The sequence below is a fragment of the Perna viridis genome, chromosome 9 (assembly GCF_037379345.1).
Source record: "Perna viridis isolate PV_CMFRI_1.1 ecotype Kerala chromosome 9, ASM3737934v1, whole genome shotgun sequence".
NCBI classification, from domain to species: domain Eukaryota; kingdom Metazoa; phylum Mollusca; class Bivalvia; order Mytilida; family Mytilidae; genus Perna; species Perna viridis.
Window position 1 is genome coordinate 41,740,945 of NC_142453.1, and position 23,073 is coordinate 41,764,017.

A 23,073-nucleotide genomic window follows, 5' to 3' on the forward strand; every position below is an offset into this window, starting at 1 on the left:
TAATCTATTGAAACCTGGCTCTGTAGGGCTGACCAAACCACCACAATGAACTAAGGGTGAATGTGTAAATCTATTGAAACCTGGCTCTGTAGGGCTGATCAAATTATCACAACTATATATTTAGGTAATTCCATTTCAATCTACTGTTTTGATGTTTATAAAAAAAATATTCTGGATTTGAATTGTGTTGTAAATTAACTTTCTTACATGTAACACTTTCCTTACTGATTCTTACTTTTGAAGCCATGAACCTCCATAGACGGAAATAAATGCAAAAATATTATTATAATATGCAAACCAACATTTTAAAGCTGGACCTTTGCCAGTTCTTCAAAAGCTTACATGGCATTACCCATAGTTCTATTCATATTAATATTTTCCATTGATAATTTTTATGATGAAATAAAGTTCAAGTATTCAAAGCTTAGCCAATCATCATATGTGACTGTAACCCAACAAAGACCAATGGATAACAGGTTCTTTACAATATCATTTGAATGTGATGGTATTCCTTTTTAGAACCCTTGATTACGATAGATTGACAAGCCACAGGTATGAATTTGACATTTACGTGAAAGACAATGGACAACCGAGTAAGACAAGTCAAGCTAAGGTGCTGATTGATGTTACCAATGTAAATGATGAAAAACCTGAGTTCCAGAGCAACAATATGGTTACTACCATTAAAGACAGTATACAAACAGGTTCAGATATCTATCTGGTGCAGGCTGTAGATCTGGATGGAGATAAAATCACATATACCTTTGAAAGTAAGTAGATGAACTGAATTAAAGACAATAAAATTATTAATATGTATCTACCAGGCGTTCAAATAAGTGCAGATCCCAGTGTTTGAGACCCCCAATTTTGTTATGAAATATCATTTAACCCAGGTCCAGGATCTACCAAACTTCACATTTAATCATATTGAGGACCTTTCACTTTCTTCTGGTTTGGACCTTTCAACATTATATGATTGGTTTTACAGCTTAAAGCCTAATTGACATTTATTTTTAATAAATTTACTGTAATTGAAATTAGAAAATTTTGAAAATTGCAGTTAAGCACATTTTTCTCTAAATTAACATCCATATTTTATTTTATACTTGAAGATCACTTAAGGTATATTTACTTTTCTAGATAATGCTCCGCAGAGAGATATCTTCCAAATCGACAGTAATACTGGCCAGATTAAGATTAAGTCAGGACAGTCAATCCCATCCAATGTTGACGTGTACAACCTTCCTGTTTGGGCAACTGACGATGGAAGTTGCTGTGGTGGCACCAACAGGCTTACAAGTGAAGCTGTAGTCACCATAAACATTGTGGATTCTGTAAACACTAAACCTGAATTTACACAGTGTAATACTTACAGACCTACCATAATGGAGAATAAAGAAATTGGCACTTCAGTTATAACTGTAAGTCAAGCTAGGCTAATATACAACCTATGCTTCACATACAACATAAGTTCAACTTTAAATAAAATTGAGTTGAATAAAATATGGGATAGAATAATCACATATCTATTGCAATGTCATGATTAAATAACATCAAATCTTAAATTACAAGAAATATTAATAGTTTATCGTCCTTTATTTTATTATATCATGTTTGAACTGCATTTAAGTTGTGTCTCCTGTTCTTGTTGTATAATATACATGTTAGAATTGCATTATAGTTGTCCCTCCAGTTATACATGTTAGGTCTCTTCTGTGAGGGTGATATACAGGATTGTCCTGTTACCATGTTATAACTGCATTATAGTTGTCTCCCCTCTTGCACTAATTCAATTAAGCTTTCTCTCATGTTGCAGTAATATACAGACTATAACTGCAGTGTAGCCATCTCTCATGTTACATGTTAAAACTGCTTATAGTTGTTATGATTATACATGCTGTATTATACTTGGGTATCCTGTTATGGTACTGCATAATAGTTGTCTTTCCTGTTTCAGGTATCGGCAACAGATAATAACAGAGGAGAAAACGGAATAGTGGATTATTTTGCTGTTACACCTGGAAATCAAGAAGTTTATTTCACCATAAACAAAACAACTGGAGTTGTCAGTACAGAGAAAGTTCTAGATCGAGAAAGCTTTGGATCTCGGTATCTCTTCTTCACAGTTAAAGCTGTTGATAGGGGAACTCCCCCTGGTGATGAATACTGTACATTTCAGATTTCGATAGGAGATGACAATGATAATAAACCTGAGTTTGGAGTGTCATTGTATAAAGGTAATATTGTAAGAACTGCTGGTATTGGGAGAATTGTTATGACAGTGAAGGCAACAGATAAAGATATTGGACAGAATGCTGAGATAGTCTACAGTAAAGTAACAGCATCAGATTTCTTTGATATAAACAATGCCACTGGTGTAATCTCAGTTTCTCAAGCTCTGAGCAGTGCAGTAAGTTTAAATTTACATATTTTTTGTATGCGAGCTACATTTGTATCACAATCTTGTATATTAATGAAATTCTTTACTTAAATCTGTAACTTTCTTCTAGCAAAGGTATTTACATGTATTACTATTGTTGTAAACACTTACAAAATATATCCTAATAGCCGAACATTTTTAAGTGTAAAAAAATTTTAAATTTACTAAGTGAGCTAAACATTATTGAATTTAAATTTTAAGCCTGTCTGTTGGTTTTAACAAAATGCTTTCGCTCTCACATAATTCCTGCATTGTTGATCAAATTAATTGAAACTGAGTTCAATGTTCAAGATTATTACTGTCTGATGTCAACTATGTACTCAGACATAGAAAGGAAACTGGTACATATTGTTTTTCATACTGTATTTCTTTATTTCAGCCCAATCCTACAACATTCAGTATTAAAGCAACAGATAAAGGTACACCATCCCAGAGTTCTGATAATGTTTCAATAGAAATAACAATAACAGACAATGATGATTTAAGCCCACCAAAATGGAGTACAACATCACCTCAGTTTAGCGTTAATGAGACTGTCCCACAGGATTTCTTAGTTGGCAGTTTGACAGCCACATCTCAGATTGCTGGTAGCACTGGTGTCACATTTACAGCAATTGCTGATGGTAATGCAGGAAGTCAGGTCCCACCATTTTATATAAAACAGGATGACAATAATCCAAACCAAGTCAACATCTACATCCTGAATAGATTAAATTATGAAGAAACGAAATCTTACTCCTTCCAGCTGAGAGCTAGGGTTAGTATAAGAGATTAAATTTATAGAATTCCTATCAACTATGAATGATACTGTTATGATAATGATATCATATCATGGTGGATTGCTTAATGTACCACATTTAACATCAGGTTATGTAATGAAATGGCTTTAAAGAAAACTGTAAACATGAACATTTTTCTAAGATTATCAGGATTTCCTAGTTCATTCTCCGTAGGTGTAAATTTTGCAGTATAATCTTTAAAATTAATTAAATCAGGATATTGATGAATGGTTGTTATATATTGGTTAAAGTGCATTAGGCTGTTCAAAGTCAGTATTTTGGTTCAAAGTTCATTTTTTATAAATACAAAGAAAATAGAAATGATGTGGAGCTGCTGTTTTGTTGTTACAGAAAAAACCTGTCTAAACCAAACTCTGAATAATTAGACCTTATTCTAAGATAATCCTTCTTGGTGTACCAGGCACTGAGGATAGCCTATAAATTGATACCTTATTTTAGGTTAACCTTTATTGGTGTACCAGGTACTAGGGAGAGCCTGTGAACTGATACCATATTCTAAGGTAACCCTATTTAGTGTACCAGGCACCAGGTTGAGCCTACAAACTGAGGCCTTATTTTAATCCTACTTGGTCTACCATAATATTTGTATATGGACAGTTACTGTTTTATCATTTTAGGATAGCAAACTAGGTGTACAGGTAACCAGTGATGTCTTCCCTCAGATTGTTATTTTGGATCAAAATGATGAGATTCCTTTCTTTCGTGGGCGTGATCCAATTACTACATTCATTGAAGCATCAGTCCAGGAAAATCTAGCGGCTGGTGCTGTTGTCACTACTTTAGCTGCTGCTGATGAAGATATTGATGCACGCTTTAAACAAGTGAGTTCTGAGACTTCTGTAAGGAAAATCTTTTTTTTTTCTATTCTCAGCCAGTTTATGAATATGCACACGTCTTTCTAATATCAAGGTAGGGCTTTAATTTTTGTATTGCTTTTCCATGATTTGAGTGTTTTTTTGGTATATTATTTTTTTTTTCATTTTGAGACACATTTCTTCTACAGTCAAACCTTGGTTAAAAGATAAAACATCTTTTTTGAAAGAAAAAGTAAGGATTTAAAATATCCATTGAAAAGCTTCCTTATCAAATATTAATATCTATCTGCAGGAAATAAATGAAAACTGGGCAGTGCTTACTAAAACTATACCCTCACTTCTCCAAAAGTGACTGTATACACAGAAATCTTAAATCTTGATATATTCAAAAGTGCTGTGTACTTGTCACCTTTGAAGTGTATATCATCAAACATCTTATCATTCCTTCTTATGGGTGTTAAGACATCTGTGATGGAAAATTTCCCAATACCGCACATGAAAAAATTCTAAATCGCTCGAAAAACATGAAGTAAATGACCTAGAAAGCTGGAAATGGGAAACACTGTTCAAGTCATGATGCTTAAGCCATATTCAGAAAAACTAATCATTCCCTTGAATGGGTGCTGAGAAATCTGCTGTGGAAAATTTCCCATGTAAAAGCAGGAAGTAGATGACATAGAAAACTTAAAAAAAAGTACAAGTCATCATGCTTAAGTCATACACCAAAAAAAAACAATCATTCCCTCAAATAGGTTCTGAGAAATCTATGACACAAATTTCATAATACCTCACATGTAAAAACTGTTAAGTCGCTCGGAAAACAGAAAGTAGATAACCTAGAAAGCAGGAAAGGGTAGACATGGTACAAGTCACCATGGGTAATTCTTATATCATATATCTAATTATTCCAACTTGTAGAAACCAAGAAATCATTGACAGAAATTTTAGTTACAGACAGAATGACGGACAGACACTATCATCACTATATTTCCCATGCTTTTTAAGTAGGGGTATAATGAAGGTGAACCTTTATCTTATCAATCCTTTTCTTTATTATTGTGAAAGTATTTTAATTCGTGGATACCAATTTTCATGAATTACGGAAGAAACACAAGTTTGTGGATTCTTGAATTTGTGGTTTTGAGGTTTTCAGTATACACATCAAGGGATTCTCCTTTTCATTGGGAACCAAATTTCGTGGTTTGGCCTATCCATGAAAACCATGAAAATTGGTGCCCCAAAAAAAATAGTGCTTTCACAGTATTGTCTGAAAGTTCAGTGTTTTACTATATGAAAACCATTTTTTAATTAAAATTTTCAGAAGTTGAATTTACATATATTAAAATTACATTGATATCTTCTAAATTCCTCCTCATTACATGATATACATTGTATAAACATGATTTTACTCTTCCACAGTTGAAGTACTCATTAGATGGTGTTAGTGCACAGAACTTTACAATTAATGAACAAACTGGTGTTATACAAACTGCTTCAGTATTTGACAGAGAGAGTATACCTGGACACTACATTGTCTTAAAGGTCGAAGTAAATGACGGTTACCCATCGGCACGTCCCGGTTCATCCAATAACCAACCAAACAGCGGTATGTTTTAGGCAGTATGATGGTCCTTCATAGTTTTGATTTTTAAGCTTATAGAAAACAGTGTGGATTCATGTAGCTATAACGTCACGGACTTTAATTGGGCATATGATTTGTTTTCAAACTAAAGTTTTTGCAGATATTAAACTAATCAATACAAGGTTTCACTAAAAATGTGGAATCAGTATTGTTTACCTGCAATCTTGAGACTCCACCTCAAATGTTTTAACTGAACCAATCTGATGTGTTGCAGTTTAAGTTGAACTCGTTAATGTTGATGATCAACATATTTTTAAAATAAGTCATTCATTTGTTTTTAAATTGTTTTATCAAATTCCCTCAACAATTAGATATAACAACTTATATGTATACAATTTATTTCAAGGTTTTTTGAGTTAGTATTCTTTCAAGTATGTGTAAAAATTGGTGATTTAATTCTATCTTTATTCCAGATACTGCACAAGTACGTGTGAAGATTGGTGATGTAAATGACAACAGACCATTTTTTGAGCAACAACTTTACACAGCTAACATTAGAGAAGATGCTTTTATATCTGATATCATTACCACAGTTGAGGCTAAAGATCTAGATGGTATGAACACTGTGCCAGAAAATGTAAAAACTGATAAATGAAATTGTTTTAATTACTGGTATTGTAATCACATTTTCTGATTTTTAAATAATTTTTAAAATATTTTTTTTGACTTAGTATTGGCTCAGATATAATTTCTGACTATGTATTGGCTAAAAGTATGATTTCTGATTACATATTGGCTCAGTTATAATTTCTGACTACTTATTGGCTAAAATATTATTTCTGACTACTTATTGGCTTAGATATAATTTCTGACTACTTATTGGCTAAGATATAATTTCTGACTACATGTTGACTAAGATATAATTTCTGACTACGTATTGGCTTAGATATAATTTCTGACTACTTATTGGCTAAGATAAAATTTCTGACTACATGTTGGCTAAGATATAATTTCTGCAATGCTTTAATTTAAAGATTTAAAGAGATATATTTGTACACTTACTGTAAAAGTGTTAACTTTTGCAGTGTATTAATTTTTGCTATTTTCATGGTGGACTGAAAAGCACAAAAAATTGTACCCACAAAATTGATTTTTAACACTGTAGAACACTTTTCATTTTTTAAGCAGCAGAAATTGATACCTGTGAAAATGTTCACTTGACAGAAAAATTAGCAACCACAATAATTAATATGTTTACAAAAATCTATACATGACTATTTTTACAGAGGCTGTGTTCCAGTATAGTATAGTACAGGGGGCAGGCTCAAATTTCTTTGCCATTAAGACCAGGGAATTGATAGGAGAAATTGTAGTAGGTGGTAATCTGGATTATGAAACAGGACCAAATGTAAGCGAACTTTGCTTTTTCATTTTTTTTTCTCAATTTAGAAAGGAAAATTGTTTTTCTATGTAGCCATATGTATATTTTCTGTATACTTATGAGAAGCCTAGAAATTACTCAGTGTACAAATACTTGGAGAATCAATATGTATAGTATAATATCCCTTAAAGTTAATTAAGATAATTATAATGTTTATTCAGTATAACTCTATGTTGTCAGGAGAATTTTTCCTTTTCCCACGGTAAATTTTACTTTTAACCAGCTTTTTAAAAAAAAATGGGAGTAGTAGGAATGTACTACAAAACATGTGCAAAGCATCTGTGATTGATTGACTAATTTATTGATTAATTAATTGATTAATCATCAATCACACCACCTAGTCAATGCTTTAATTAATTAATTAGTCTTTTACTAACCTTTACCTTGCTCATTTTACAGAAATACAATCTCACAGTAAAAGTTGATGATGGCAAATTTACTGCTGAGACCATAGTAGAAGTATCGATTATTGATGTAAATGATAATCCACCGATATTTAATCCTTCAAGTTACTTAATCACTAATGTAACTGAAGAGGTTGATTACTCACTCAGCAATCCCAAATATATATTAACTGTAAGTATACCCTACTCATATCTTATAAAATCAATTATACTGCAATTCTTCTATTGAAGTAACCAAAATGTATTGGCAGTATATTTATTGATGATATATGGTCACTGACAGTATATAACTACTTTCCTACCCTTGCATGAACTACCTGTTTATTGTAGTTTCACCATCAGGGGCTACTAGTGGGGAAGAAATGTGTAGTTTCACCATTGTGGTCTACTAGTGGGGATGAAATGTATAGTTTCATCATGGGGGTCCACAAGTGGGGAAGAAATATGTAGTTCAACATCAGGGGCCACTAGTGGGAAGAAATGTGTAGTTTCACCATCGTGGTCCACTAGTGGGGAAGAAATGTGTAGTTTCACTGTCGGGGTCTACTAGTGGGGAAGAAATGTATGTGGTTATAAACATGTCGTATACAAATTAAACTTAATTTGATAAATGATTAAAGTATAAAGACAATAACAGTATTTCGACTAGAATGAAAAAAAATGATAATTGAATTTGGTACAAAAAAGAAATGCTCAGCATAGCCATTTGTTTTATTCTGATTCTAAACCTCATCTCTATATATTGTTTTCAAGTCAATACACTGTTATTGTCTATGTCTACACAAACTGCCAGGAACATGTAATTAATTTCTGTTTGATGCTCATTATGATGTCATTATTACTTTAGTTATTCAATGATTCTAACATGTATATTTCCATACATGTAGTCATCTGATTACCATATGATAATCAAATCATAGGAGCAATATGTCATAATCATTTGTTGCACTTTGAGCTGTATGAATATTTTATGAGCAAGAAAAGTTTGACAAAATAGTCGTTTTGTTACTTTTCAATTTCTTAGGTTGGTTATCCACCAAGTAAAGTAGTTTCTTAGCAGTTGTGTTATTAAAATGGCAGTATTTTTTTCAGGATTAATCAATCATGCCATTTATAAGTTTTTTTTAATATGAACTATCAGAATTAACATGTTTCATGATGTTATCTGTGAACACCGTTTACTGTATATATTTTTGTACATGCAAATTTGAATGATTTCAGGCAAATGCCACTGATCCTGACACATTTAGGCAGAAAGGTATGGAATATAAAATTGCCAATGACGATCCTAAAATATCTCAACTCTTCACGATCGATTCTACCACTGGTGTTCTTAATCTTGTTGGGAAGCTGGATCGTGACAAGCCAGATGGACGTGCCGTTTACCAGTTTAATTTATTGGCCATTGATGAACCAGGTGAAACAACAAGATTGACAGGTTATGCCACAGTTCAGATTAAACCTATAGATATAAATGACAATGCTCCTGTGTTTACACCATTAAATCCAACAGGTTCAGTAAAGGAAAATTCACCTGTGGGTAAGTAACCTGAATTATACTTTGCTTTGAATATATATATATATGGCCAGCCCATGGTAAAATTACTATAAAGTGGAGTTTCTGTGATTTATATTTCTCCTTTTTTATTTATACACAGCCTATGTGTTCCACGAAATTGTGACTGCTTTTGAGTGAAATTCTGTTGAGAAGTCTGTAAAATGATATAAAATTAATCTGTGACATTGCAAAACAGACTGTCAAATGTCCATGACATTGGTCAAATGGCAGGTCCAGGTGTTAAAAGAATAGGCCTGCAGCAGCACTAAGCTTGTCGTAAAAGGCGACTAAATAGAGCAACTGGGATGTGTGCCCCAGGTGGTGGAATGGGGTACCCCTGGCATGTTACATGCTGGGGTTGTCAGGCTATAATACGGAAACCTGACCACAAACCATAGTGGTGCACCGTGTTGGGAAAGATGCCACGTTCCTCGCACATTAAAGAACCATACTGTGGTATTCTCCTGAAGTAGGAACCATAGGGCTCCGCCACAGGAGGCTAAATTGCCCAACCCTACCCACCTCTCCCTATTTCCAGTGGCAATCAAAATTTGTCGACCCCATTGTCCTTGTGTTCCATCCCTTTTTCATTTCATCATCATTTCATGTTCATTTTATCATCAATTTCATGTTCATCATCTGAATATAGCTGAAATATTGCTGCTCGGACGTTAAACCCCAACAAACAAACAAAACAAAATTGGTCAAATGTTTATCACTTTTTGAACAGAGCTTTGGTTTTATGAGCTTTGAAACATGTCATATTAAAATGTTAATTTAATGCTTTCTAAATCAGCTTCAGCTTTTAAAATTTCCTGGTTTTAAGACAATTAATTATTTTTGTTGACATGTACAATTCTTTTTTTTCCTTAATAATATGATATGTTTGATAGTATGATTATATAAGCCTACATTTGATCACAGAGATCCTTATAATTTTGTCATGACCTTTTATTGCTACTGATTTAAAATGTTGGTAATTAGATACTCAAGTACATTTAGATTAGATCTTGATGATTTGTCAGTAGCTTACAGTATCATGGAATAAATAGTTTTAACATAAAACTAATGAAAGACAATGAAGGTTATTCTATGTTTTTAAATTTGAATGTTTTAGGTCAATCTGTAATGAGAGTTCAAGCTGAAGACTATGATGAAGGAGTTAATGCTCAGTTTTCCTTCCAAATGATTGGACAAGGTAATCCTAGTACAGCCTTCAGAATAGAACCTGATTCAGGTATTGTCCATACCACTATTGGTACTTTGGATCGAGAGATGTATAGCCAGTATACTTTTGTTGTCATGGCGACCGATAAGGGAACACCTCAGGCTCAAAGCAGTACAGCGACTGTCACCATTAATCTGATTGACATCAATGACAACCCACCTGTATTCAACCAGACTGTTTATAAAGAAACTATACCAGAGACACATAGTGGACAGATTTTAAAGATCAAAGCATATGATCCGGATGTTGATGAAACTCTAAGATATTCTCTCAATAAAGAAGCTTATGCACATTTCACAATTGACACTCAGGGGAGAGAAGGCATTATTGGTGTTTACAATGGTAGTGTAAGTTGTCTTATAGTGCTATTCATTATGTTTATAAAAAAACAAAGAGGAGTAGGAGGGTCAACTTTCGTGTCTAGCAGAAAAAAACTGTAGTCCTCCATAAAGAATAACAATGAAAAAATAGATAGGAAATAGAAATATGAAATCAATAAATCATTTTACAATATAAATAGATATCAACAAACCATCCTAACAGATATTCACCATTTGTATCAATGTGAAGGAGTTATTTTTTTTGCAGGGTACCAACTTCCATGGGTTAGGCAAATACATGTCTATTTATAGAAGTGTTTGGTCTATTTACTATGGATTTTGTCTATTTTAAGACTTGCTTCTACTTTTAGAACCCTGACTTCGAAGCGGGAGAAACATTTTTTAATTTAACTGCTACGGTAGTGGATAGAGACAACAAGTTTTCAGCATCAACAAACATTCAGATAACAATCACTGATGTCAATGATGAAAAACCAATATTTAAGGAGGAAAACAAAGAGAAAAGTTTATTAGAGGGACCACAGAATCCAGTGGGGACAGTCATAGCCAACTTCACAGCCACAGATAGAGACAATGGCATTAATGGCCAGATCAAGTATGTAATTGTTTATTATTAATTGTTTATTTACAATTGTATTTATTGTACCATTTATTTTGGGGTTTTCTCTGAATGGATGTTGACAGACTAGTTCATTTAGCTTAGGTGTTACAAGTTTAGTTTGCTTTATTTTTTTGCAAGAATGTTACTCTGAAACTTTACAAAATTTGAGGACTTGCTTTTGAATTCTTTTTGAACATGTTGAAATGTTATGTGCCATATTATTTATAGTGATTATGTAATTTTGTAATACTGTGAAAGTTCTATTGTTGGTGGGGAACTAATTTTCGTGGTTTTTTTGGGTAGTTCAAACAACAAAACTTGGTTCTCAATGAAAAGAAAATTCCTATTGATGTGAATACTGAAAACCTCAAAGGGCATGAATTCAAGAATCCACAAAATTTGAGTTTCTTCCCTAATCCATGAAAATTGGTATCCATAAATTTCTTTCACAGTAGTTACTGTTTTAACTAAAAATAAACCTTATCATATTTCAGGTATTCAATAGCTCAAGCACCTCTTGATCAAGAACCAAGAAAGTACTTCAGACTCCAAAACTACCCAAGTGATGCAGATCAGCAGTACACTACTGTCATTCTACAGAGAGAGTTAGATAGAGAGACAATTGCCAAGCATACAGTTAAAATTCTTGCTATGGATTCTGGTATGTAATGACTGATTCTATTCAGTATTTCTGATAGAACTCCACAAACTAGTTTTTCAAAGAAATTTAAAAAGTTTTTAAATTTTTTTTGGTCACATTCATTAAAAACCTCTAGACTGCATTTGATTTTTTTTTTCACATTTTGGTTTGGGTCTTCTCTCTTCCAAACAATGGCTATTCCACTTTTTTCTCTACAGGTATGTGAAAAAAATTGTAAAATTTCATACACGAACCTATTCAAAATTCAAGTTCATCAATTATTTGTGTTCAAGTTTAAGAACTAGTGAAATGTTCATTTTCCTTAATAAAATAATTACTATCCCTTAATTCCATTCCCAAACCATGAATATGACTATTCACTGTATTCTGTCAATATTGGCCCAAAACTGTCTTTAGCAGATAAATATTAATTCGAAGAAAAACTTATATGGACTGTACTAGACTTATTCAGTGGAGTAATCTTTCTAACAAGCGGTCCCTTGTCAATAAAAATCACCCAAGATTTACTAGAAATGTAAATCTGTAAGTAACCTATATGATTTTGATCTTGGGTGATGTTCAGTGAGTCATGAAGAATGTTGCTCAGTAATAAATCTGTCTATAATTTTGATTTTAGGTTATCCCCAGCAAACAGGAACAGCAACTCTAACAGTAAATGTCCTTGATATAAATGATAATTACCCAAGGATAAAAGGTAAACCATATGCTACAGTAAAGGAGGGTGAAGCAGCCCAAACACTGGTGACAACTGTTGAAGGTGACGACCCTGATTCAGCAGAATATGGACCACCTTTTGGATTCTCTGAGGTTCCCTGCAATCCAACAGACCCCAATGCTGCCCAGTGTAAATTTAGTTTGACCTTTGATCGTAGTAAGTGTGTCTTATTGTTAACTTCTTTAATCTGGCTTTATATACCTGACCGTTTGTAAGTTTTATGTGATGGGCTCAGTTTTTTTATTAATGGGCATTTGTACATCAATTTGTCCATTGTTCTCCTGTTGGTTTCCTCAGGATAACTTAAGAAGTGATCAGATCACTCACTTGAAGAATTTGTTATAAAGACTATTCCAGAAAAAATGTCCTGAGGGTTTGGAACACTAAAGCATAACAGGGGTATCACCAATAGTATTTAATTATATTGTAATATTTAGACAATGCTGTTATCAAAGAATGAACCTTAAATGCCTCGATAATAAAAATCCAGTTGAGTTTCAACCCCCTGCCCATTCTAAGCTGGAAAAGCCCTAAGATGATTGTGTCCTGTCTACAGTCTGATAAAGGCTTGTCATCTGCATAGTACATCCATTTTTTTCCTATATCCTTAAACTTTGTTGATAGGTATATAAAGGTTGATGGGATTGATTTTCACTTAACTCAGTAAAGGGTGACCACTGTTTTGGGAGAGGGACTGAACTTTTCTAAAGAGTGTGAATGGGGGTGCATGGGGTATTGTGAGCATGCATACTAAGGTTCTTTGTCATTGTGTTAATGTTATGTATATTTTTAGATGGGGATGGTGGAAATGGTGTCGCACAAATTAGGACAAAGCAGGTGTTTGACAGGGAGCAACAAAAATTCTACTACTTACCAATTAAAATGTGGGACAAGCGGGGAGTGACTGGGGCCTTGTCAATGACTGGTACCAACACATTGACAATAGAGATTGGAGACATCAATGATAACCCACATGGTCCTGGTACACAGAATATACATGTATATAATTATAAAGGTAAGAAAGCTGTTCCTCTATTTCATCTGGTCCTTTCTAGAACAAGTAATCAGTGTTGTTCAGGGGATATAACTTCCCTTTTTGAAGCAAAATAGAAATGAAATTGGACATGTTAAAAACAAGCATAGAATTGTTTAAACACTTATTATTAATATCTTGGGAAAATGTGTCGTCAAAAACACCCCCTCCTAACTCCCTAGAAAATTTCTGGCTATAGGTTTGTTGATTGACTCATATTGAGTATTTACAAAGATGTTTGATATTTTTGATATGTTTTTAATGCTCAAAAACTGGATAGAAGAAGTAATCAAAGTTGCTATACGTCAAACATTCTTTGTCATTGATTTTGGCTTGCTTTTAGCATCCAAAATAGCATGAATACGATATGCTCCCAAATCAGGTGGCTCCCATTAGAATCTTGGTTCCTTTGATTTGATTACACTTTCATAACCCTGATGACCCATTAATGTTTCTCAATCAGAACAACCGGTTACCATGAAGTGAGGGTAATGTTTTTGTTCCACAAGTTTCTCTAAAATTTTAAGCAATCTTTGGATTGCTTATGATATTGACCAGGAAACCAGATTAGGAACCAGATTAAAAAATATATGGGGGCCCTGATAATGTTTATGATCTGTATAGTCAATTGTAATGAGCCCCTGTTTCTGAATCAGAGACTGAGTAATATTGTAAGTGAACATATACTTTAATTCATAATATAATTATTTTTAGGGATGTTCAAGAACATACCAATAGGCTTTGTGAACTATGAAGACCTGGATGATCATGACATTGATGACAAGACTTTTACATTCAGAGGACCGACTGAAATGGCCAAGTTCTTCAGGTATAACACTTTTGAAAGAAAAATTGAGTTCATTTATCTAACTTGGTACATTTTTAGATAATTTCCTAGGGAAATTAAAATATATATATATTTTTTATCTTGATAAGAGTGGTATTGGAAAAAATCAACATCAGTTGATTTTTTTTTTTAATTTTGTCCTTTTATTCGTGGGTTTTATCAAAATATTTTGTAAAACTAAAACACAATAACTATATCCTTATAAAGGCAATGATATCCTATGGTATTTTCAGTGTGAATGCAGCAGATGGTATGGTAACCTTATTGCACAATGTGCCTACAGGAACATGGAGGTTTAAAGTAGATGTATATGACCGAAAGTTTGCCACAACAGCAGCATCAGATGTTGTTGTGAAGATTGAGGAGATGCCAGAGGAAGCACCGTACAAGTCTGGATCCATAAGGCTTTCTGGTCAGTACTGTCATTTCCTAGTCTAATCAATAAGCCTTTTTGTATGTATGATTTTTATTTGAAAATGTTTAGTACCAGTAAATTATGAAGTAATGAAATCAGTCTTTGAAAATTAAATAAAAATCAATAGCTTACTTTTTATTTATTATTGGTACAGGAACAACCCCACAAAATTTTATTACCCCTGACAGCTCTGGTCAATCACCATACAGTAAATTTCGTTCCCGTCTGGCATCAAGTCTTGGTACAGCTGTTGAAAATGTAGAGATGATAAGTGTACTACAGAATGGAGATTATACTGATGTGAGATTCTCTGCTCACGGTTCTCCTTACTACTCGCCAACCAAAATGAATTCTGCTGTTCTGAGGAACGAGGCTGGTGTAAGTAATTTACTCAGTAAATTGCTTTAGAAGACAAGACTAGACAAGACTGATTCTTTATTTAACCTCTGACACATTTGTGTACATGAGGACAAAACATAAACAAACATACATTCACACATGTATAGTACAACAAGATATTAATGTCACTTAGTCTTATAAAAAAGTAAGCATATAGGTTCAGTGTAAATTTTTAAAAAGAAGTTGTAATATATTTCTAACAAAGATGGCTAAGTTTCTATACATTTGCCAATTACAGAATGACAACATCCCCTTTAGTTTGTATTCACATGGGGTCTGAATGTTGTATTGTGGTATATAAGGTACACACAGATTTTTAACATTATATAAAAGGGTACTGAAATTCATTTCAAAACCATCCTTTTTTATAAATAGTTAAGGGTAATGAAAGAAAATGATGCTTTGAGAGTATTTTTTCAGGACACACTAGAAGTTTTTGACTGATAATTTCATTTTAATATACTACATGTTATTTTAGTTTCAACAAGATGCTGGTGGTAAGATAGAAATGGTAAACATTGATGAATGTCTGAAGGAGAGCTGTGAATCTGGTTGTTACAACTATCTGAATGTTACTGGTAAAGCCAACTTGGTGAGCATCCGAGGAAACTCAGTTGTTGGTGTTGAAACATTCGTCACTGGTAAATGTGGATGTCATGAACCAGTCAGCCAAACAGACTGTGATCCTACTTACTGCTTTAATGGTGGAACATGTAAAAAAGATTATTGGAATGTTCTAAGGTATTTATTGCCCCTCTTTTAGATTACTGGAAGGTTCTAAGGTAGTTATCTCCCATTACTGGAATGTTCTAAGGTATTTATTGCCCCTCTTTTAGATTACTGGAATGTTCTGGGGTAGTTATCTCCCATTACTGGAATGTTCTAAGGTAGTTATCTCCCATTACTGGAATGTTCTGAGGTATTTGTCTCTCCTTTGACCTCTTTGAGGATTTTCTATTTTTATAGGTGTTAAACAATGGTGCATTTGTTGTGTTCCTTTTTCTGTTTTCTGAGATAGTTATCTCCCTTTCTTTAGATTAATGTAGTGATCTTCCTTGTTTTTTATTACTGGAATGTATGAAGGTAGTTATCCCCCTTTTTCAGTTAACTTTGTAATCCTTCCCTACATTTTACTGGATTTTTTTAGGTATAGTTTATCTCCTTAACCTTTACTGGTAATTATTTAGATTACTGTAATGTCCTTGAGATAGCCATTTCATTATATTTATCTTTTCTATTTATACATGTTTTTTCTAACTCTAATTGCTTACCCTAATTAGTTGTACATTGGAAAATTCAAAGGGTTAGGACAGGTGATGGAATAACATGTAGCACTGTTAATTCTCATGGTTTGAATCCAACATTTATTTATAGATATACGTGTAATGATCTGATTAACAATCTTTATTTTTCAGTTGTGAATGTTCAGCAGGATTTGATGGACCACGTTGTCAATCAACACGCCATGGATTTGATGGCACAGGATATGCCCTCTACAAACCCTTGGAGCAGTGTGAAAATTCTGTCACTAGTATTGAATTCATTACAACAAAGCAAAATGGCTTGATCATGTATAATGGTCCAACAATGGATAATTCTGAGCCTCAGGATTATTTCTCCCTGACACTCGTCAATGGATATCCGGAACTGAAGATAGACCATGGATCTGGTGTAGAGACTCTGTATATCAACTCTCCAAGACTAAACGGAGGATCTAAACTGAGTGATGGCAAGTGGCATCATATCAATATCATCAGAAAGAGCAAGGTAGGATTCTTGTTAAAATAGTCATTAACTATATAGACTCATTGTAGAATGTTCAGAGAACCAAGTTGTCTGTCTGTCTGACTGTCTATCTGTCTGTCTGTCTGTAACATGATTCATGTTGTGATGAATATCAGTGAGTCTTTATAATATAAAAAAGCAAGGTTTTGTATGTTATTTTTCCTATTCAGTAAACACCCTTAATAACTAATAGAAGAAGAAAAATGTATCAGAAAACTATAAGTCTGATTATCCGTGTTAGCTACAAAAAAAAAACCTAAAGCAGATTTTACTCATTTATGAAAAAAAAATCTCATCACCCATTGTTACTTGGCTTATCTGAGTCATATCTGTCATCTTATTTTTTGATGTATAATTAATAATTTTCTATATAAACATGTATTTACATGTAGCTTTGTTATTACAGCGTGTAACGATGACTGTAGACTACTGTAAGGACATCCAACCTACCACTGACAGTATTGTAGAAGATAGATCCCCATGTGAAATGACCAAATCAACGCCAGGAGAAAACAAATTCCTTAATATCAACGGACCATTACAATTAGGTGGTCGTTACACCACTCCTAATCTGCCAGCAGGAATTACAACTAACAAGTTTGATGGCTGTGTGCGGAATCTCAAGCATAATAAAGAGGTGAAATAACATCACAATAATCTGTCAGATTATCGTTATTGTAGAACTTTGATAAATTTAAAAGATATTGTATTTTCAAACTTTGTATAGTTATTGTGTGTCATAACATACCGATTAAGTTCCAATTTCAGTTTAATATGCACAAAAACTTTTACCATTTTTACCCCTCAAAATTTTTGGCATGTTTGAAACATTGTAGGGTATCATTTAATGTTCTATTAGATGCTGTATTTTTTTATTGAGAAGTTATTCGTGTTTGTATATAGATTTTCTTCAAAATGCTTCATTTGCACATGTTACACCTTACAGAATCTGCCAGCTAGCATAGACAGTCTTACATAAGTGACTGTAAAGTCAGTAATGTCTAAGTGATATAATAAAATAAGACATGTAACTGAATTCTGACAACTATGGATCATACTGATGTATTAAAGTAGCAAACTTAATACAAAGCAGTCATTGGTTATGTCTGCTCTTGATAGTATGTATTCCACAAAAAAATGTCAAAAAGAGACTTAGAAGCCTGACTAGTTGATATAAGTTTTTAAAATGGATAATTGTCAAATTGAATGTTAGTAACATAAATACCTGTTTCATTGTAGCTGTACGATTTATACACGGGGTCAAATACCTACCCAGGAAGTTTTGATGGATGTCCTAAAGAAGATGATGCTTGTAATTCTAACAGCATCAACCAGCCTAAGAAATGTGGTGATAATGGTGACTGTCAGCTGACTAATGCTGTCACTGGAGAAACTGTATGTGTTTGTCACAGTGGTTGGAGAGGCAATAGATGTCAAACCAGTAAGGAACAGTCAACTAATTATTGCAGATACTTCTTTTTTTAATATATAATCATTGTTGAAAGTGTAATTTGAAATTCTCACCAAGGCAAATCATGAAAATTAGCACAAACGAAATTTCCATGTTTAAAGTGACCAAATAGATGTCAGTTATTGTTCACCGTTTAATTCACCATAACAGTCTCACATTCTTTATGTACTTTTTAACATAAATGTTTTAGAAGTTGGACATAAAAATACTATACTAAAACTCATGCCCCACAACACAGCAGCAGCAATAATCAATTTACATTAACATGCCATATTAGGCTGAGTAACTTTATAGTGCTTTCTATCAGGTACAACTGTGAGAGACTTGTACCAGGCTGGTAGTTACATGGACTGGACACTAACTTCAGCCCTACAGAGTTTGTTGAACCAATGGGATACTGATGTCCATGTGATGTATAGGACACGAGACAAGGATGGTGTAATATTCCATGTGTCGTCCACCATCAGTGATGAGTTTATCAGACTTGAGGTATGTTTCCTTTAGACAGAGTTGCGTACCCTTACAATGTTATGTATTGCTTATGACTTTTAGGCAATCTTGTGACTTTTAGGCAGTCTTATGACTTTTTATGACTTTTAGGCAATCTTATGCCCTTACAATTGTTGTCAAACTTTCTGAATTACTTTTATTCCTAGATTTTTTTTTTATTTCATTACATCTTTTTTATAAGACTCTCTAACTGTTGTACCAATGGTCATTTCTGGTTTGAAAAAACAAAACAAAACAAAACTATGTCCAGACATAGTTGTGGTGAAAAGTGATGCATTTTATTCATATTCAGCCACAACTTGGATGGTTACTGTCCACAAAATCAGCTTTTTGTGACAAAAAAGGAACATTTTGATTTTTTATCTCAATTTACTATTTTTTGGGGCACACCTTACGATTTTCATCATCAGGTCTGCCTTAGAATTTCAGGTTACAAATTACAATTGAAAATAACCTTAATCAGTGGGCATATTTCACTCCAGTAGAATATGACTAAATATTCTTGATTTCTGAAAGGTCTGTAAGTTTTCAAATATTTATTATAGATATTTGTAATGATGACACCCCATTACTATTTTGTGTTAAAAATACTATGAACAAGTTTTACATATGATAGTTACTAGAGAATATATATTACAAGTACATGTATTCTATGATGTCTACAGATTGTGAGTGGCCATTTACAAGTATTGTACAACCTTGGTGATGGTAACCATGTTGGTAGTCTAGATCGTGTATCAGCCAATGATGGACAATGGCACACCGTCAAAATTAAAAGACGAGGGAAGTTTATGGCTTTGTCAATGGACAATGGTGAAGGTTCACATTACTGGGAGTTCCAGGGACCAGACAGTGGTCATCATTTGTTTGAAGTCCGTCCAAACCAAATATATGCTGGGGCTGCCTTGGACTATGGTCACACCACCCCACAAGTGGCAGATAAAGATTTGGATAGCGGTAAGTCTAATTGTCAGATTTTACATGGAAAATCACACAATAGACAGGTGAATACTGAGCATTCCTGGTAAAATCTGAAAATATTCAAATAAAAGATCTACTTTATAGACAGCAGGTTCCTAGTTATGTTACCAGTAATCAATATATGAATTTAACCGTTGACCATCTAAGCACTGAGAGTCTGATTTCATTCTGACAGGAAATTAATCTGTAATACTGAGTAAGGATCTTTACTAGTTTCCTATTCTTCTATAAAAACAAGATGTTGCTTGCATCTTTAATTTTTTTCAAATTATGAAGAAAATTAAATCCTAGCTGACATAAATACATTGGATCAATATATTCAAATTCGACCTCTTACAGGTTCCACCTTTCTTGTATTATTTTCTATTTTAATTCAATGTTGTATTTATTTCAGTTTGCCTGAATGATATTCGTCTTCATAATAAATGGTTCCCTGTGACAAAAGCAGAAAATTCCCAGACTACATTTGTAAAGTTGGGTCAGTCTGTGTATACAAGAGAGAACTGTGTAAGGGATGACTGTGCCAATATTGTATGTCCAGATACATTTGTCTGTCGACCTCTGTGGGAGGCCTATGAGTGTGTGTAAGTATACAAATTATCTTTTGTTAATTGACATCTGTTGATGGCCTTTGAGTGTGTTGTAAGTACAAAAATATTAATTCTTCATATTTTCTGTTGCTGGAATAGAAGACAAATATAAGGTAGATTTCTCAGGGGTTATGTCCCTTTGACTGAATCTGGTGTAGATACAATGAAATGAGGTCTTATGAATATATTTTTGTTTTATCATCAATTTTGTTCTTTTTTAGAAACTAATAAAGCATACACACTTATATGGATTGTTAACTTGCAATCTCATCTGAACTTTGAAGTTATATATCTTATTATATTATCTGTTTTTAAAAGAGCTTTGTTTCATAATATTTATAAAATCTCTGATATTTTACATGAAAGCGCTGATATGGTCAAATCTGGGTAAACATTTTTCTCAAAATTCTTGGTATATCTTGTGACTTTAACATACCATCTTGTCTATTTCCAGTTGTCCACCTCACCACATTAAGGTTGGAAGTGACCAGTGTGTTCCAATCGATTACTGTAGTCAGCTGACACCGTGCCACCCTGACGCAACATGTGTTAACGATGTCACTAATGACTATGGTTATCGATGTGACTGTCATGCTGGTTGGTCAGGAAGAACATGCTACACGGCACCTTATGTAGAACCAGCCTCTGCAGGCATTTATGCAGAAATATGGGTCCCAATTATAGTTATACTACTTATATGTAAGTCTATTTTACTACTGAAATATTTAGATTTGTTTAACATGATTTATTGCTTTGTTATATCAATTTCAAGATCAAATGTCCCGGAGTATTAGATGTGTATATTTAGTACCTGTTCCTTGTTTTATGGTTATTTGTTATTGTCTTGATATGATTTGTCTATTTCAGATAATTTTTTACTATTTCCACATTATTTACTTTATTATACCTTGTAAGCACAACTTCTCTTAAATTTTTTAAAGGATTTTGATGAAATTTCATAGGAAGGTTGGGTATCATATGTAGTTGTGCATGAAGGAATATGATTTTTGTTTGATGACTCCATAAGAAGATATTCCAACAAGCTTTTTACAGTTAAGGCAAATGTACCTCTGTGTTAGTATTATATAGTTAATAGGTGAAAATATATTTCTCTCTCCCTTTTATCTTTATTACAATATCACACATTTGTAGTTTTCTGCCACTGCGCAAAAGGGGACATAGAAATACTGGTGACAGTCCGTCCAGTCACACTTGTGGATGCAACTTTGGCTTGGAAACTTGTTGACAGATTTTGTTCAAATTTTGTAGGATTGTTATTTACCAAATGAGGTTGATCATATTGCCCCACCATTTTGATTCGATACATTTTATAGGAGTAATGGGACTTTAACACTTCCAGTATTTTTGCAGCAGCAGAGGACATATGGCTACGAATTGCTTGTTTATTCCAACTTTAAACTTTTAGTAGATAACACTGTAAGACTGCCTGGTTAGTCAGAAGGTAATCAGATAGTACCATCAGTACTTTAAAACTTACTTATAAAGTCAGTTTTTTTCTCTTTGCATCTGTTGTGTATGCCATGTCATTTGAACTTTGACCTTTTGTTCACGGTAGAAGTATATTTTGCTCTGATTTTTTTTCAGTATTAGTGGCTGCACTCATCTTCTGGAAGTGTCGCACAACTGATGAGGGTCTTATTGATGAAGATGAAAAAGAAGATTATGAAGTACGGGAAAATGTCATGGATTATGATGAAGAAGGAGCTGGTAACTGTTGTTTTGAATTAAAATTTTGAAGTCACGTTTTGTTTTTTAAGGGTATAAAACTGTACCATGTATATGGTGTGACTAAAGGCAAAGATAATGAAATGCATATAAAATGTGTTTTTATCTGTGAAATTCATGATTTAGTACATGAAACTGTCAACTGAGAAAATCAGTCCACTTATTCTGGCTTCTATTATGGGATAAATGTTGAAGGTTTTTTTTTATTTTGTGTAGTGAATTGATTGTACACAATTAACTTATATGTATATGATGAGAAATGTACATAAAAATGAAAACCCTAGTTATAAGAAGAATTGAGTTGTAGACTTAGATGATGTTTTTAGATTTATTTCAGTTAATATTATTATACCCCTCCTCCAAAGGGGAGGGTGAATATTGTTTTACCCTTGTCCTTGTGTCTGTGCTTCTGTCCGTAATTGTCACTGATATATCTATTTTTCTCTATATGATTTAGATGGCAAATTCACACATAATATAGTTGCCTGACATTTGTTATTTTAGGTGAAGATGATTATGAAGGTCACATAGCTGGACTTGGAAGATTACCAGATCTGACCCGCATGGATAAACCAGTTCATGTTGATAATCTCAATAGAGGTGGTAAGTATTGATGTACTGCAACATAACAGGAAATCCACCAATCATAATTGTCATTAGCCTAGGGGGCACTTCCTTTATATAAGGTGATAAGACATGCCACTGGAATA

At 33.4% G+C, this 23,073-nt stretch overlaps 1 protein-coding gene across 1 annotated transcript in view; it reads left to right on the forward strand.

The window, feature by feature from the left end:
- LOC148608578 (putative neural-cadherin 2) overlaps positions 1-23,073 on the forward strand; it is a 41,572-nt gene that overhangs the window by 14,677 nt on the left and 3,822 nt on the right. The window contains exons 7-34 of the mRNA XM_088546988.1: positions 520-770; positions 1,141-1,421; positions 1,958-2,410; positions 2,820-3,197; positions 3,858-4,061; positions 5,475-5,661; positions 6,111-6,251; positions 6,924-7,045; positions 7,478-7,654; positions 8,704-9,022; positions 10,158-10,615; positions 10,960-11,204; positions 11,705-11,871; positions 12,488-12,742; positions 13,380-13,601; positions 14,334-14,448; positions 14,700-14,878; positions 15,036-15,259; positions 15,759-16,021; positions 16,696-17,047; positions 17,472-17,702; positions 18,305-18,506; positions 18,844-19,025; positions 19,712-20,003; positions 20,422-20,611; positions 21,072-21,316; positions 22,223-22,345; positions 22,868-22,966. Coding sequence (XP_088403114.1) covers positions 520-770; positions 1,141-1,421; positions 1,958-2,410; positions 2,820-3,197; positions 3,858-4,061; positions 5,475-5,661; positions 6,111-6,251; positions 6,924-7,045; positions 7,478-7,654; positions 8,704-9,022; positions 10,158-10,615; positions 10,960-11,204; positions 11,705-11,871; positions 12,488-12,742; positions 13,380-13,601; positions 14,334-14,448; positions 14,700-14,878; positions 15,036-15,259; positions 15,759-16,021; positions 16,696-17,047; positions 17,472-17,702; positions 18,305-18,506; positions 18,844-19,025; positions 19,712-20,003; positions 20,422-20,611; positions 21,072-21,316; positions 22,223-22,345; positions 22,868-22,966 — 6,557 coding nt within the window. The remainder of the gene's footprint in view (positions 1-519; positions 771-1,140; positions 1,422-1,957; positions 2,411-2,819; positions 3,198-3,857; positions 4,062-5,474; positions 5,662-6,110; positions 6,252-6,923; positions 7,046-7,477; positions 7,655-8,703; positions 9,023-10,157; positions 10,616-10,959; positions 11,205-11,704; positions 11,872-12,487; positions 12,743-13,379; positions 13,602-14,333; positions 14,449-14,699; positions 14,879-15,035; positions 15,260-15,758; positions 16,022-16,695; positions 17,048-17,471; positions 17,703-18,304; positions 18,507-18,843; positions 19,026-19,711; positions 20,004-20,421; positions 20,612-21,071; positions 21,317-22,222; positions 22,346-22,867; positions 22,967-23,073) is intronic.